This window comes from Pimephales promelas, chromosome 8, assembly GCF_988280905.1.
Source record: "Pimephales promelas chromosome 8, fPimPro1.hap1.1, whole genome shotgun sequence".
Classification (NCBI taxonomy): Eukaryota; Metazoa; Chordata; class Actinopteri; order Cypriniformes; family Leuciscidae; genus Pimephales; species Pimephales promelas.
The window spans coordinates 39,545,891-39,559,331 of NC_142776.1; the positions used below are offsets into that span (position 1 = coordinate 39,545,891).

At 47.6% G+C, this 13,441-nt stretch overlaps 1 protein-coding gene across 6 annotated transcripts; it reads left to right on the plus strand.

Moving 5' to 3' along the window:
- Positions 1 to 587: 587 nt before the first annotated feature.
- On the plus strand, positions 588 to 12,923 carry ddx3xb (DEAD-box helicase 3 X-linked b). 6 transcript variants are annotated; one of them, XM_089134589.1, is made up of 20 exons: positions 588 to 926; positions 1,832 to 1,874; positions 2,015 to 2,062; positions 2,762 to 2,815; positions 3,122 to 3,307; positions 4,105 to 4,216; positions 4,796 to 4,900; positions 5,174 to 5,273; positions 5,423 to 5,558; positions 5,641 to 5,738; positions 5,818 to 5,916; positions 6,510 to 6,670; positions 7,035 to 7,179; positions 7,365 to 7,509; positions 8,088 to 8,138; positions 9,191 to 9,372; positions 9,540 to 9,657; positions 10,087 to 10,240; positions 11,371 to 11,501; positions 11,896 to 12,923. In XM_089134589.1, the coding sequence occupies exons 1-20, from the start codon at positions 882 to 884 to the stop codon at positions 11,967 to 11,969; spliced, it is 2,187 nt and encodes a 728-aa protein (XP_088990715.1). In that variant the 5' UTR covers positions 588 to 881; the 3' UTR covers positions 11,970 to 12,923. The 6 variants fall into 6 exon arrangements, with proteins under 6 accessions (XP_088990715.1, XP_088990716.1, XP_088990717.1 ...); XM_089134590.1 differs by having other exon boundaries at positions 2,765 to 2,815; XM_089134591.1 differs by lacking the exon at positions 8,088 to 8,138.
- Positions 12,924 to 13,441: the final 518 nt, after the last annotated feature.

Sequence of the window (13,441 nt, forward strand, 5' to 3'; positions counted from 1 at the left end):
GAATATTGCTGAATATTAAATTTAATATCCCCAAATAAGCAAGACAAATGCTAAAAAGGCCTGTAGTTTAATGTGTCTTAAAGCATCATGTTCTGGCATTAGTAGCAGGCAGTGTTAATGCAGCTCCATGTTTTTGGAGAATTCAGAATTCTAGTGAAATGCCTCATTAAGCGAGTGGACAGCACTTTTAAATATGAATTTACATTTCACACACACCGATGTTAGTGTGTGTGTGTGTCATAGTGATCATGTTTACATGAATTTGGCATTTATCCGAAGCACTGACACCGCATTCACGGACGGTTCATGCTATTAACTCTCTAATGCGCGTGTACTGTAGATCAAAACTACGGGCGCGCGCTTCTATAGCAAATTAACCATGTTTGCAGGAGGGGGGCTTTAAAAGACCAAATGCGCGCGCGTTAAATGGCTGACAGATTATGGAGATAAACTTTATAATCGCCACTAGGCCGCATTCATTCACTACTGTAAACAGATCAATGTGGCGTCGCTCCACGAAGTCTCGCGAGAACGGGTCACGCGGTGAGATCTGCCATCTCGCGTCGTCCAATAAAATGACGCGGTTTCCGCTGCGCTCTTATTTCACCCTCAGACCGATAGAGACGCGCAGCTCGAGTTCGACGCGCAACACTTTCACACACACGGACGAAAACTCAAACCGACACGTTTCATTTTAAAGCAACGTTTACGTTTTGTGGAATAAACCGTTTTTCTTTCATTTTTTCCCCTCAAAGTTATAAGTCTGACAGACCGGCGTCGAGAGAGGAATCACCGGACACGAGCAGCGCGAGCACGAGCAACATACCGGCAAACAAAGAACCCTGTTTTTGCGCGAGATCAACCTTCACCACTCGTTAGTTATGAGTCATGTGGCCGTCGAGAATGTACACGGTCTAGACCAGCAGGTGAGCCGGGGTCCATGGCGGGGATTCGGGTAGTTTCGGGCGGGTTGAGGTGACGCTGAAGCCGCGCTGCGTGTTTAAGATGGAGGCGCTGCTGTCGATGCGCGGATGATGGCGGAGATGCGGCGCGTCGGAACGCGGAGCGTTTATTCGTCACGCGCCGCTGCGTTTCATCGCAGTTTTTATGTGATGCTTCGTTGGAGGGTTTCGGGAGGATTGCGTGTTTCATGTATGGATGTGTGTGTAGATTGTGATGTCGTTCGGACACATTAAATCCCGCGAGGAGAAACTTTAATCGGGCGGATTTGGGACGCTCGGGCCTGTTGTTTAGCTTCTTCTGGGCCTTTGTCTGACCAGTTCCCAGTTTCACTGCATTTGCTATCAAGCTTTATATTCGCTGTCATTCCATGTAGTAATAGACTACTTTATTCTGTACTAAAACCGACATGAATATCTCGACTGAAACACTCAGAATCTTCTAAGCTTATTAATATAATTTGACCAGTCATTAATAATAATGTTTAGTTCGTGTTGAATTAAGGCCTGATGCGTGTTAAAGGTGTGTTGTGAATGTTTGTGGCGTAATTTACCTCAGCGACACTCGGCTTTTATTCTGTCTTTCGGCTCAGGATTCGGTTTTTTAATTTGGATGTGGCGATATTTATTTCTGTTAATCGGCTTTGTGCTTGACATCAGTTGTCTAAACCAATTTACAACTTGCTCTACAGGAAGGGTTCGAATAAATTAGTGTTTTTGGTGGACGTTAAATTATACATTTGTTTGTCCTCCGTGATCTTTTGTACTGAATGAGCCCGAGCTCTCGCGCGCCCTCTGCCGGAATTGACGTGATTCGCTTTTCTCGGTGACCCGGTTCTGGTGTTTATGGTTTTATCTCGTTTCTCTTTCAGCTCGCTGTGCTAGACTTGAACAACGCTGAAGGAATCCCTGGAAGTGAGTATCTGCATCTCAGACCAGTTTCATATCAGCTCTGACATCTTGTTTAATCATGCAGTTCAAGCTCAGGAAGTGATTTAACTCTATATGAAGTAATGTGTGTGTTTGCCATGCTAACAAAGCCTGTCCTTCACCAGGGCGTTACATTCCACCTCATCTAAGGAACAAAGAAGGTCCCAAAAATGGTACGTACACCTCCTCTGCGCTGCTGATGTTGAAGTGCCCATTAACATCTAGTTCACATCTATAATGAGAAATATTGTTTTAATCTTAAATGTAAAAGATTAGCAGTGCCGGCACAGAGACTATAGTGTTGGAATCCCTTCCAGAACAAATTTTTCCCAGTTGATAAACGATATAAACATTGACTGCCAATCAGAATCCTTTAACAAGCTTCTAATAAACATGTCGTCGTGCGGACGGGCGTCAGCGTCTGTGGATCAAAAGCGCTCATCAAAGTTGAACATGAGTTTGGAGCAGTGCCCGTTCTACTTTGATGCACTGTTTTGATCCACTCATAGTGACTGCTGTAGTTATTCTGTGTGTGAACCATCTTTAGCCCTCGCACAACTCCAATACTGTGAAAAACTTTAACATCTAAATCCATAATGTGTGTTTTTCCCACGTGTGGCTCAGCGTGTGTGTAGGGTTATCCGTGTGTGTGTCCACAGTGCCCTCGTCTTCATCCTAAAACACAACTGTGGTTCCCCACGGGCGCCCCCGCTTCACCTCACACACGCTGTCCAATCACGAGTGACCGCTGTGCTGGCATGTAAAGCACAGACCTGCTTCTGAAACGCACTGGCCGTGGCTCTCCACTCCTTGACCTTTGGCCTTTAGTCCCCCTGGCCCATGTCCTCCTGACCGCACGTTTCTTCTTTTAGCAGGAGTGAGTTCCTCTGGTAGACAGAGCGGATTCCCAGTGGCGACCGCGAGCTGTAAGTGTGTGTTCTGCCTTGGCTAGAGAGACACTGAGGGGAAGTGCTCAGATATGCATGATTGAACCCGTAGTTCTCAGCACACGCAGTCGTAGCTCACAGGTTATCTCAGAGATCACTCAGACTCGGTCAGATTCGCTTTGCTTTAATTTCTGCATTTGCACAGTTTGAGCGCAGCGTGTGGGAGCGCGCGGCTCCTGCTGTACTAACTGCTTGCGTGCGCCTCTGCGTCCCAGAATGCTCCTCTCTCGCTCCGGCTGAAGACGTGTGTCCGGTGTGCAATAACCGTGCTCTCCTCTCTCTCAGATTCCCCCGGAGGATGGGACAACGGCCGCAGCAACGGCTTCGTGAACGGCTTCCACGACGGGCCCCGTATGAACGGCGGGAACGGGTTCGGGCGCGGGCCGATGCGCACCGACCGCGGGGGAAGAGGAGGGTTCAGGGGCAAACCCGGCGGATCCTTCAACCCCATCCAGACTCTGCAGAGCGCAGGCATGTCTTATGACCTCTGACCTCAATCATGATCACACACTGCTGTTCGTCGGCCAGAGCAGAACTGAGACTGACTGGTTTCCTCCGTTCTGTCCCTGATGGAGGTCCGGTTCCTCTGTCGTGCTAAATTTAATATTCATCATAAATCTCCTGCATTATATGAGAACTGAACTGCTTTTCTCCAGAGCGGCTCTATGTAGAAATTAACTAAGTTTATAACTTTTTTTACATCAAAAATGACTCACTAACTCACTTTATGAGGACATCATGAACTGGTCCTTCCCTGTGGCGGCGCTGTAATCCGGCGCTTCTGCCAACACTAGACCTGACTCCCGTGAGCCGTGTTCTGGTGAGCCGCTCTCTGAGAGCATGTCGTAATAATCTGATCAGATGTCACTCCTTCTGACGTATGAAGACTATCTAATCATAACGTTACTGGCCCGTAATCTGCACGGTTCCCTGCGGTTCGCGAGCGCCGCCTAACGCGGAGCAGAAGATCCCCCGAAGCCTGAAACCGTGGACACTGGTGTTAGCGTTAAACATGAGATGACCAGTGTAACTCCACAACTACACACATGTGTCCACTAACATTCAGAAGCGCCCAGGTTCAGTCTCAAAGTTGCAGGTCTCTCCGTAAGGGTCACATGACCCCTTTAAACTGGACTGTTGCGTTTTCCTGTCTTCTCTGTGAAGCTGCTTTGAAACTGTTGGAAAGCGCTTTATAAATGAATGAGTTGATGACTTGTGTAGCCTGCAGTGTTCTGATGTGTGTGTGTGTGTGTGTGTGGTTCTGACAGATGGCGGTGGGTGGAACGCCCCTAAAGACGCGGCTTACAACAGCTTCGGTGGGCGCTCCGACCGGGGCAAGTCCTCTTTCTTCAACGACCGCGGCTCTTCCTCCAGGGGCCGGTAAGACCTCTCCATTCCACTTCAGCGTGTTACAGACGTCTGTCGCTCCTAGCTTTAGCTAAGGCTAATCCGGATACACTTGAAAGGGTGTTTTTGTTTAAAAACGTTCTCTAGCCACACCAGGACGTTTCGGTGCGGATGAGAAAGCTCTAGATTCCCCTCGGCTGCGCGTGTAAGTCCTCACAGAAGCGCTGCGGTGATGCAGACGCTATAATAAACGGTTTTCGTACGATTCTTCTGGCAGGGTCGGTTTATTTAGCAGAATATCTCCGCGTTCACCTGCGGCCGCTCCCTCGCCAGTATACGTTTGGTCTGAAATGTGACTGATAATTCACTAGAATATACTGATATTTCAGCAACGGTGTGAAGGTGATCAGCACAATGCCGTTATAAACATGAATATCTGTTGGTACAATAGATGCGTCACATGACTAAACGTTTTTAAAGACCTCTGCTCTCCCACTTTGGAGGGCGTTTACATTAATAGAAGCGGCGTCTCGGTGTGAAATCAGGGAGATGCGTTTTCAAACAAAGTGTGTGTTCAGACCTGAAGTGTGTGTGTGTGTGTGTGTCCGGCAGGTACGAGCGCGGCGGCTTCGGGGGCGGGAACAGCCGCTGGGGTGAAGACTCCCGGGATGAAGAGGACTGGTCCAAGCCGCTGCCGCCTAACGAGCGTCAGGAACAGTGAGTGATGTCGCGTCTTCCACTTCCTGACCCTCAAACACAAATCCTGTTTCCTGTGTCACACAGTTTTTTCCTCCATTAAGCAGTTTCATTTTCCCTCTTTGTTTTCTAATGGCTAATAGAATGTTTAATAATTCATCCAAGAGCGACGGAATGAGGTAGTTATGGTGTTCATGTGCTGATCTTGTACATCCATTGATATGAACTGGACGTTGCATTGGGTTTAACCCCGAAGTGGTGCCTTGCCTGACGCTTGTTTCCTGTTTCTCGCAGTGAGCTGTTCGCTGCCAGCAACACCGGGATCAACTTTGAGAAATATGATGACATTCCTGTCGAAGCCACGGGCCAGAACTGCCCACAGCACATCGAGAGCGTGAGTGGCCCAACGTCTCCTCTCCGTCAGCTGAACAGATATTAACTTTATATCGGTTATCAGCTTTCAAATATAGATTTATCGACATCTTCCATAATGTTTATATCTGTGCATCCCTAATGGTTTTAATAACATCTTTTTTGTGATAGTTCCAAGATTTGGAGATGGGCGAGATCATTATGGGTAACATCGCCCTGAGCCGCTACACGCGACCCACTCCGGTCCAGAAGTACGCCATTCCCATCATCAAGTCCAAGAGAGATCTGATGGCGTGCGCACAGACAGGTCAGACGTCAGCTCCTGTGTGTGTGTGTGTGTGTGTGTGTGGTACACCGCACTCGATTGACACTTGTGTGTGTGCCTGTAGGCTCTGGTAAGACCGCGGCGTTCCTGTTGCCGGTTCTGAGCCAGATCTACACCGAGGGCCCAGGAGAAGCGCTGCAGGCGGCCAAGAACAGCGCACAGGTACCGACTCGCCTGTCCGGGAACGGCTCAGGAAATGTCTTGTGTCTGAACAGGTCTTAACTGGGTGTGTTGTCCTCAGGAAAATGGGAAGTATGGCCGCCGTAAGCAGTATCCCATCTCCCTGGTGTTGGCCCCGACACGAGAGCTGGCGCTCCAGATCTACGACGAGGCCCGGAAGGTAAACGACCGCCAGAGCCGTTTCTCCTCGTCTGTCTGTAGTGTGTGGTGCTGCTGCTAGATGGGGTCGGGAATCGGATACTTGTTATAAAATTAATATCGGTTCATCTGATCGATTCCTTCATGGTTGGTTAAAGCGCTGATATTCCTCCGTCTATAATAACACTAATCACACAGCAGAAGACTGATCCACTCGCTCTTCACTGGAAGACTTCTGTAACTATAGTTGTAATAAAGTACTGTGTTATTTTACGTTCGTTTAGTTTCTGCCCCAAACACTTGAATCTTAAAACCGTTTATTCCAATCTTATATTTCTTCAGTTGTTTATTGTAATTGCTAATTTATTTAATTACTGAGTGTTTACTTTAATAATGCTTGATATTTACATTAGTTGGGCTAGTTGTTTCTCTAGTGTTTTTAAACCACAGGCTAACGTGTTCTTTAGCTGATTTGTTCATATTAATCTACAATTGGTTTGCGATATGACTAAATGTGAATGCTATTTGTGTGTGTACCTTATTGGGATTGAGAATTGGATTGGTTAAGATGACTCCCTGACCCTGTGCGCGGTCTAACCCTGGCGTCTCTTGTAGTTCGCGTACCGCTCTCATGTGCGGCCCTGTGTGGTGTACGGCGGCGCTGACATCGGCCAGCAGATCCGGGACCTGGAGCGCGGCTGCCATCTGCTCGTGGCCACGCCGGGCCGGCTCGTGGACATGATGGAGCGGGGCAAGATCGGCATGGACTACTGCAAGTACGTCAAGCTTCTGCACATGGGGCCATTTCTTTAAAATTAAGATGTGTACATCATCTGAAAGCTGAATAAATAAGCTCTCCAGTGATGTATGGTTTAGTAGGTTAGGATGTCTGAGATGCAGCTATTTGAACATCTGGAATCTGAGGCTGCAGTAAAATATAAACACTGAGAAAATCCCCTTTAAAGTCCGTCATTAATGTTCCTGATTTGCTGCATTCACTCAAATTAATGTTTTATATATTTACGGTAGAAAATTTAAACTCTCAATGGCACATTAGTGTGACCTGAGACCGGGTCTGTGGTCCGGGTCACGTGTCCCCCTTCTGTCTGTGGCTTGACCCTGAGCTGTTTCTGTCACTAGTTACCTAGTTCTGGACGAAGCGGACCGCATGCTGGACATGGGCTTCGAGCCACAGATCCGGCGTATCGTGGAGCAGGACACCATGCCTCCCAAAGGCCTCCGACAGACCATGATGTTCAGCGCCACCTTCCCCAAGGAGATCCAGGTGAGGCTCAGGATGTCCGGTTATACACGCATGTGCTGCGTCTCAATTCGCCTACGTGTACTACGCCCTGAAACATGTGTGGTTTGTGAAGGAAGAGGTAGAAGCTCTTGAGTGTAGGATGGACGGTGTGGACGTTGAGACTCGGGTTTCTCGGACGCTCAGTTATGATGTTTTATGTTCCTCAGATCTTGGCTCGTGACTTCCTGGAGGAGTACATCTTCCTGGCGGTGGGCCGGGTCGGGTCCACCTCGGAGAACATCACACAGAAGGTGGTGTGGGTGGAGGAGAACGACAAGAGGTCCTTCCTCCTCGACTTGCTGAACGCCACAGGTACGTGTGCGCCGCTGATCGCCGAGCTCGGGCGCGTGGGCCGCTCGGACGGCCATGATGGCTCTGTTCCCCACGGGGTCATAGAGGAGATCTACAGTAACCCCTGCTGACCTCTGTGGGGGTGTAATGTGAAGTGGCCCTCTGAACACCAGTATTGTGAAGTTTAGGTTCAGTGAGATCAGTCACCTGTACTCATTTAGCACTTTATAAATGCAGATTTTTTTTTAGGGTGATGAAACGGGAAAATAACAATTCAATGATGCAAACAGAGTTCAGCTCTTAAAAAACAACAGTGAACCGTAATTAAGTCAGATCAGGGCATGTTTGCTTCAATACCAGTGTAAAGGACATCAGTTATAAAACGAGCTCAGATCTGCAGACAGCAGTGATGTCACCGTCCAGCGGGGTCAGTGCAGGATGGGTAATACTGCAGAATATGAAGAGTGTTCAGATGTTTAGGCTGCTCGTCTGTACGGTCCTCCCGTAGTGCGGTAGAGCTTCATCTGAACCCATGTATACCATATCTAGAATGAAAGTGATATTTGTTGAAGCTCATCATAAGGTCTGATTCTATTTAGTTATTCCGAGTGAGGTTCAGGACAATACGGGGGAGAACGTAGAAAAACCCGGTGAGTAGAGACGTTTATCTCTCCACAGGAAGTGGAACAAATGCAAGTCTCATCTCACCTCTTTATTTTGCTTGAACATTGTTTGTTTTCCAACCCCTTCTGCCATGTCAAATGAGATGTAGTTCTCGTATGGTGTTAGAGTCTTTATTTTTATTTGACCCCCCCCCCCCCCATGCTCCTTTCCAGTGGCCGGTTCCTTCAGCTGGATCTGTGCATGAAGTGTGTGTGTGCAGTGCTGTGCTGAACTGGGGTGTGTTTCCCAAAGCATCGTTAGCCTACTATCGTCACAAGCTCCGTCGTTATCAGTTCAACGAGTCGGCATTTCCCGAAGTCTTACAGCGAGCATTCGCTAACGACATCGCAGAGGTGTGTGTGTGTGTGTGTGTGTGAGCGATAGCATAGAGGTGTCAGATCTCGAGCTGCGTTTAGACACAGTTTCTCGTTTGCATGACATGTGACTCAAAGTTGATCATGAGCAGAATAAGAAAGCTGACATTCAGTGCGATCTGTGTCTTTAATTTACAACACAATGTCACTTAGGTCTTTAGTTTGTCGAGATTGAAAGCGTTGTTATTGAAGTGTGTGTGTGTGTGTGAACGAGCTCTAGTGCACAAGAACGAGTCATGATTGAATCTGGAAATAAAGCAAAATAAAAATGAGGAATATTCCGTGTCTAATTTGTAGCAAAACATCCGGCGTTAACTTGATCTCATACAGATTCATTACATTACGCAACACCTGTGACCTCGTTATCCGGTGTGGCTGAACGACCATAGTTTGGGGAAGCGGTCGTGATTCGCTGGTTGATTGCAGCGCACTACAGCCGCGAGTCCCAGCGCTGACCGCGAAACACACCCTGTCGCGTCACATGACTGTTATCTGCGTTTAGCAGGACGGCACAGTGAGGTTCAGCATTGGCTTCAACTGCACTAGTCTTAAGTTTCCACTTCTGTGAGATCCAAATGCTTGTCACTTCCTGTTTGCCATTCATTAGCTTCTGCTCCTGCTGCAGGGCTTGCTCAGGTGCTCACCGTCTTCATCTCGTCCGCTAGGTAAAGAATCTCTGACTTTGGTGTTTGTTGAGACCAAAAAGGGAGCGGACGCTCTGGAGGACTTCCTGTACCGCGAGGGTTACGCGTGCACCAGCATCCACGGGGACCGGTCCCAGCGCGACCGTGAGGAGGCGCTGCACCAGTTCCGGTCCGGGAGATGCCCCATCCTCGTGGCCACCGCCGTACGTGACATTACAGTGTTTAGACTAGAGTAAAGTTACGGTCCAGATAAAGTTAGTTTGGATTCACTGTAAAGATCATCAGTGACTGACGACCCCAGAGTCACTCCACTGGTGTAAGATGTGCATCGATGACCTCTGACCTGCCAGTCTCACTCTCTCGTCCACAGGTGGCGGCCCGCGGTCTCGACATCTCCAACGTGAAGCACGTCATCAACTTTGACCTGCCGAGCGACATCGAGGAGTACGTCCATCGCATCGGGCGTACCGGCCGTGTGGGCAACCTGGGTAATTATGACATCATCGCCGATACACCTGCATGTACACTACCAGTCAGAAGTTCTGGATCTGTTCGATTTTTAATGTTTTTAAACGAAGGCTCTTCTGCTCTCCAAGGCTGCGTTTATTAGATTACAGTTACAAAAATAATCACAATCATGTTTGTTGATCCTCGTATTAGAGTGATTTGTGAAGGGTCATGTGACACTGAAGACTGGAGTAATGATGCTGAAAATCACAGGAATAAATTACACTTTACTGTATATTCACATAGAGAACAGATGATTTACACTGTAATTCACAATATTGCTTAATCAAATGCAGCTTTGAGCAGAAGAGTCTCTTATAAACATTGCCAGATCCGAGCGTTAGTCTGGCGGTGTCGGCTTCATCTGCGGTGCGCTCCACCCTGACTCGTGTTCGGTTTGCTCGCCACAGGTCTCGCTACATCGTTCTTCAACGATAAGAACGGCAACATCACGAAGGACCTGCTGGACATCCTGGTGGAGGCGAAGCAGGAGGTGCCGTCGTGGCTGGAGAGCCTGGCCTACGAACACCAGCACAAGAGCAGCACCCGCGGGCGCTCCAAGAGGTCAGCACACACACTACACTACACACACCTGTCCTTACGCTCACTCGCACACATACTCACTAGGGCTGGGTATTGAAAACAAATTTCGATTCACAAGCTTGCAATTCGATTTCGATTCAATATCGATTATTTTGGATATCAGTTACAATAAATGGCAATTTTTCTCAAGGGAATCAAATCTCTTAAATGCTGTAAACTATGGTCTATATATATATAGTCTAGTTGTAGCCTACTAGGCTTCATTAACCTAATATGAAGCTAATAATTAACTGTTTTGTAGCTATACAAACACTTAAATTACACTTATTTATTTTTATAATAAGATTGTATGAAATATAAACATTTAAATGGTGGCAGTCATAAAAACTTGCCAGATTTATTCAAATATTCATTAAATATTAAAAGAACACTAACGAGTGTGGACTAACGAGTTTATGTGGGTTTTCTGAGGTAAATATAACGATACATTGATTACAAACTGTTTAACTGACGTCTTTCCACGGTTGAAACGCTGATTGAGTGAATCAATGTGACATGATCCGGATTTGGATAAGTTGTACTCTATCTTTAACACACTTTCAGATGCTCATTCATGTTTATTTGGCGCTGTGACTGATATTATTAAGCCGGAAGAGAGATCAGCGCTGCTGCTTCTCCAGAGCGATCTCACGCCACAGCGACAAAACGCTATTTATGTTTTTGAATTTCTAAAGAAAATGGACGTAATTTGAAAATTGAGACTTTGTTTCATATCAATAGTAACAAAGCAGGACAAAGATTAGTGCGATTTGTTGGATGTGCGCAGCCGCGATACAATGATCCATTCATTCAAATGTAACAGGATGACTAATTGATTCTTGAGATTTAAGAATCGATATCGGTTTGTAAAAATGAGAATCGATTGATATCGAGAAATTGATATTTATTACCCAGCCCTAATACTCACACATGCACACTCACATACACATGCATACTCAATCACTCAAACATGGACTTACACCCTGCTCACTCGCCTGCATACACACTCACCCTACTCATGCCCTACTCGTGTCGGAGTCGTGTAATCTGAGCCGGGCATCGCTCGGGAGTGTCGTGATGGTGACTCATTGCACTGGTTCTGTGTTCCTCAGGTTCTCCGGTGGGTTTGGAGCGCGGGACTACCGTCAGACCAGTAACAGCACCAGCAGCGGCGGCTTCGGCAGCAGAGGGGGCCGCAGCACCGGGGGTCACGGGGGCAACCGCGGGTTCGGCGGCGGTGGCGGTAAGGCTCATCAGGACCTCCCTAACTCCAGTATACAGGCGTCTGCACTTCGAGTGGATCTAAACCGTTCAAAGCTAGATTTTTTTTAACGAGACCTGTTCTTGTGTACTTTGAACTTTTTTCAGTTTTTGTATAAGAGCAGATCATGTGACTCTGAGAGCGGTCTCAGTACTATGGTACGGCCTAAATCCTGCAGATTTAAAGTTCAAGAGAGGAACAGTTGTAAGGATATTGCTTTTTCTAGCATCTTTGACCGAAAGGGCAGATTCGAGATTGGCCTGTTATCGACTAATTCTGGAGGATGAAGTTGTGGTGTTATCATAGCTAGCTTAAATGTGTTTGATGCGCGTCCTAGCGACAGATGAATTAATGGTGTGTGTGTGTGTGTCCTCAGGTGGCTTCGGGAACTTCTACAGCAGTGACGGCTATGGAGGGAACTACTCTCAGGTGGACTGGTGGGGTAACTGAGACCCCTCCCCCGCCCCCTCCTCCGCCCCGCCCACTCCCCATTACAGTGGATCACCATGCCAAACTCACTGAACGGAAACCACATGATGTACCATAGCCAGACTATATACCCTGTGTAGCTTTGAAGAACTTTGCAGTACATTACCAGCTGTGATTCTCTGACCCCACCCGGAGAGGCTTTCGCCCCGTGGGATTGTGGGATGCCAGGACAGCGAAGGCTTGGCCGTAGCAGGAAGCAGTGTCCCGAACCCGTGCTGAAGGGGGCGCCGAGTTTGCTTTCGGTTCCCGGACTCGAGTTTTCCACTACATCTCATTTCTTTCTACTAAATGAGAATCATTCGTTTGTTAATGTACTGTGCCTTTAAATTTATACTCGCTGTGTTTTGGTTTGTTTTTCTTTTTTTAATGTCTGGCTGACAGTTGTTTCCCCTCTTTCTTTTCTCCTTTCTTTCTTCGTTTTCTCCCCCAAATGACTTTTTTGTTTTGGATGGTATAACAAAATAAGCTTGGATGTAATCAAACCTTGGCAAACTCTGGGATGGTCTGTCGCAACCGCGTTTTGAACTGAAATTTCTGATGGGGTCACATGGGCCTGACCCTTGCGCCCCGCCCCTCCCCCGCCCCCCGATTGGCTCGTCCCCTCTTGTGTGGTGAAACCGCGTCACGAGGGAGTTAAAATATCGAATGCTTGCTCACTCTATCCTGTAGAGGTATCTGTACGAGACAGTAGTCTTCTGAGAAAAGAAACAAGCCATTCCAGTATATGATCTTAAATCTGATTATTGTGATGAACCGTGTCTGCCTCCGCCACTCCGACGTGTGACTCTACCATTGAGGCAGCTAAGCTAGTTCACGAACACACGCACTAGCCGTTCAGTGGTGTTGCTGGTTCACGAACACACACTAGCTGATTAGTGGTGTTGGATTACTGTATTTAACTTTTTTTTTTTTTTTTTTCTTTAAAAAAATTAGGATGTAGCAATTGGACTAACCTCTTGCACTTCCTTCAAAACCCATTCTGGAAGTTGATAATGGGAGGCTTGTGGCGACTTCCGTAGCGAAGAGTTCAATGGCTGCTCGAGGACCGCGCCGTCAGAGCGCCTGGCCCCGGACGCCGGCTCGTCTCTGAAGAAATCCGCATGCTAGTGTTCTTGTTTTTTGGTCAAGGAGATTTTCAAATCGATTTCTGCAGCAGGCTTTTACGTTCCTCACAAGTAACGTTCGTTCACTTTTTTGTTTTATTATTATTATTTTTTTTTTTCTCTCTTTTTCAAGCTGCGTCGAATTCCGAAAGACATCCTCGGCTTTACACGGCTCCGCGTCCCCCGGGCTAGCGCGCGCCGGGGTCAGAGTTCAGCGTACACGACAGGGGTCAAACCAGACCCTCATTGGTCGGTTGGTTTCCGTGGCATCCCTGGCCAAAGACAGGTTTCTCTCAAACTCCCATGAGCCCCGGGCGGCGCGGGTGTGTG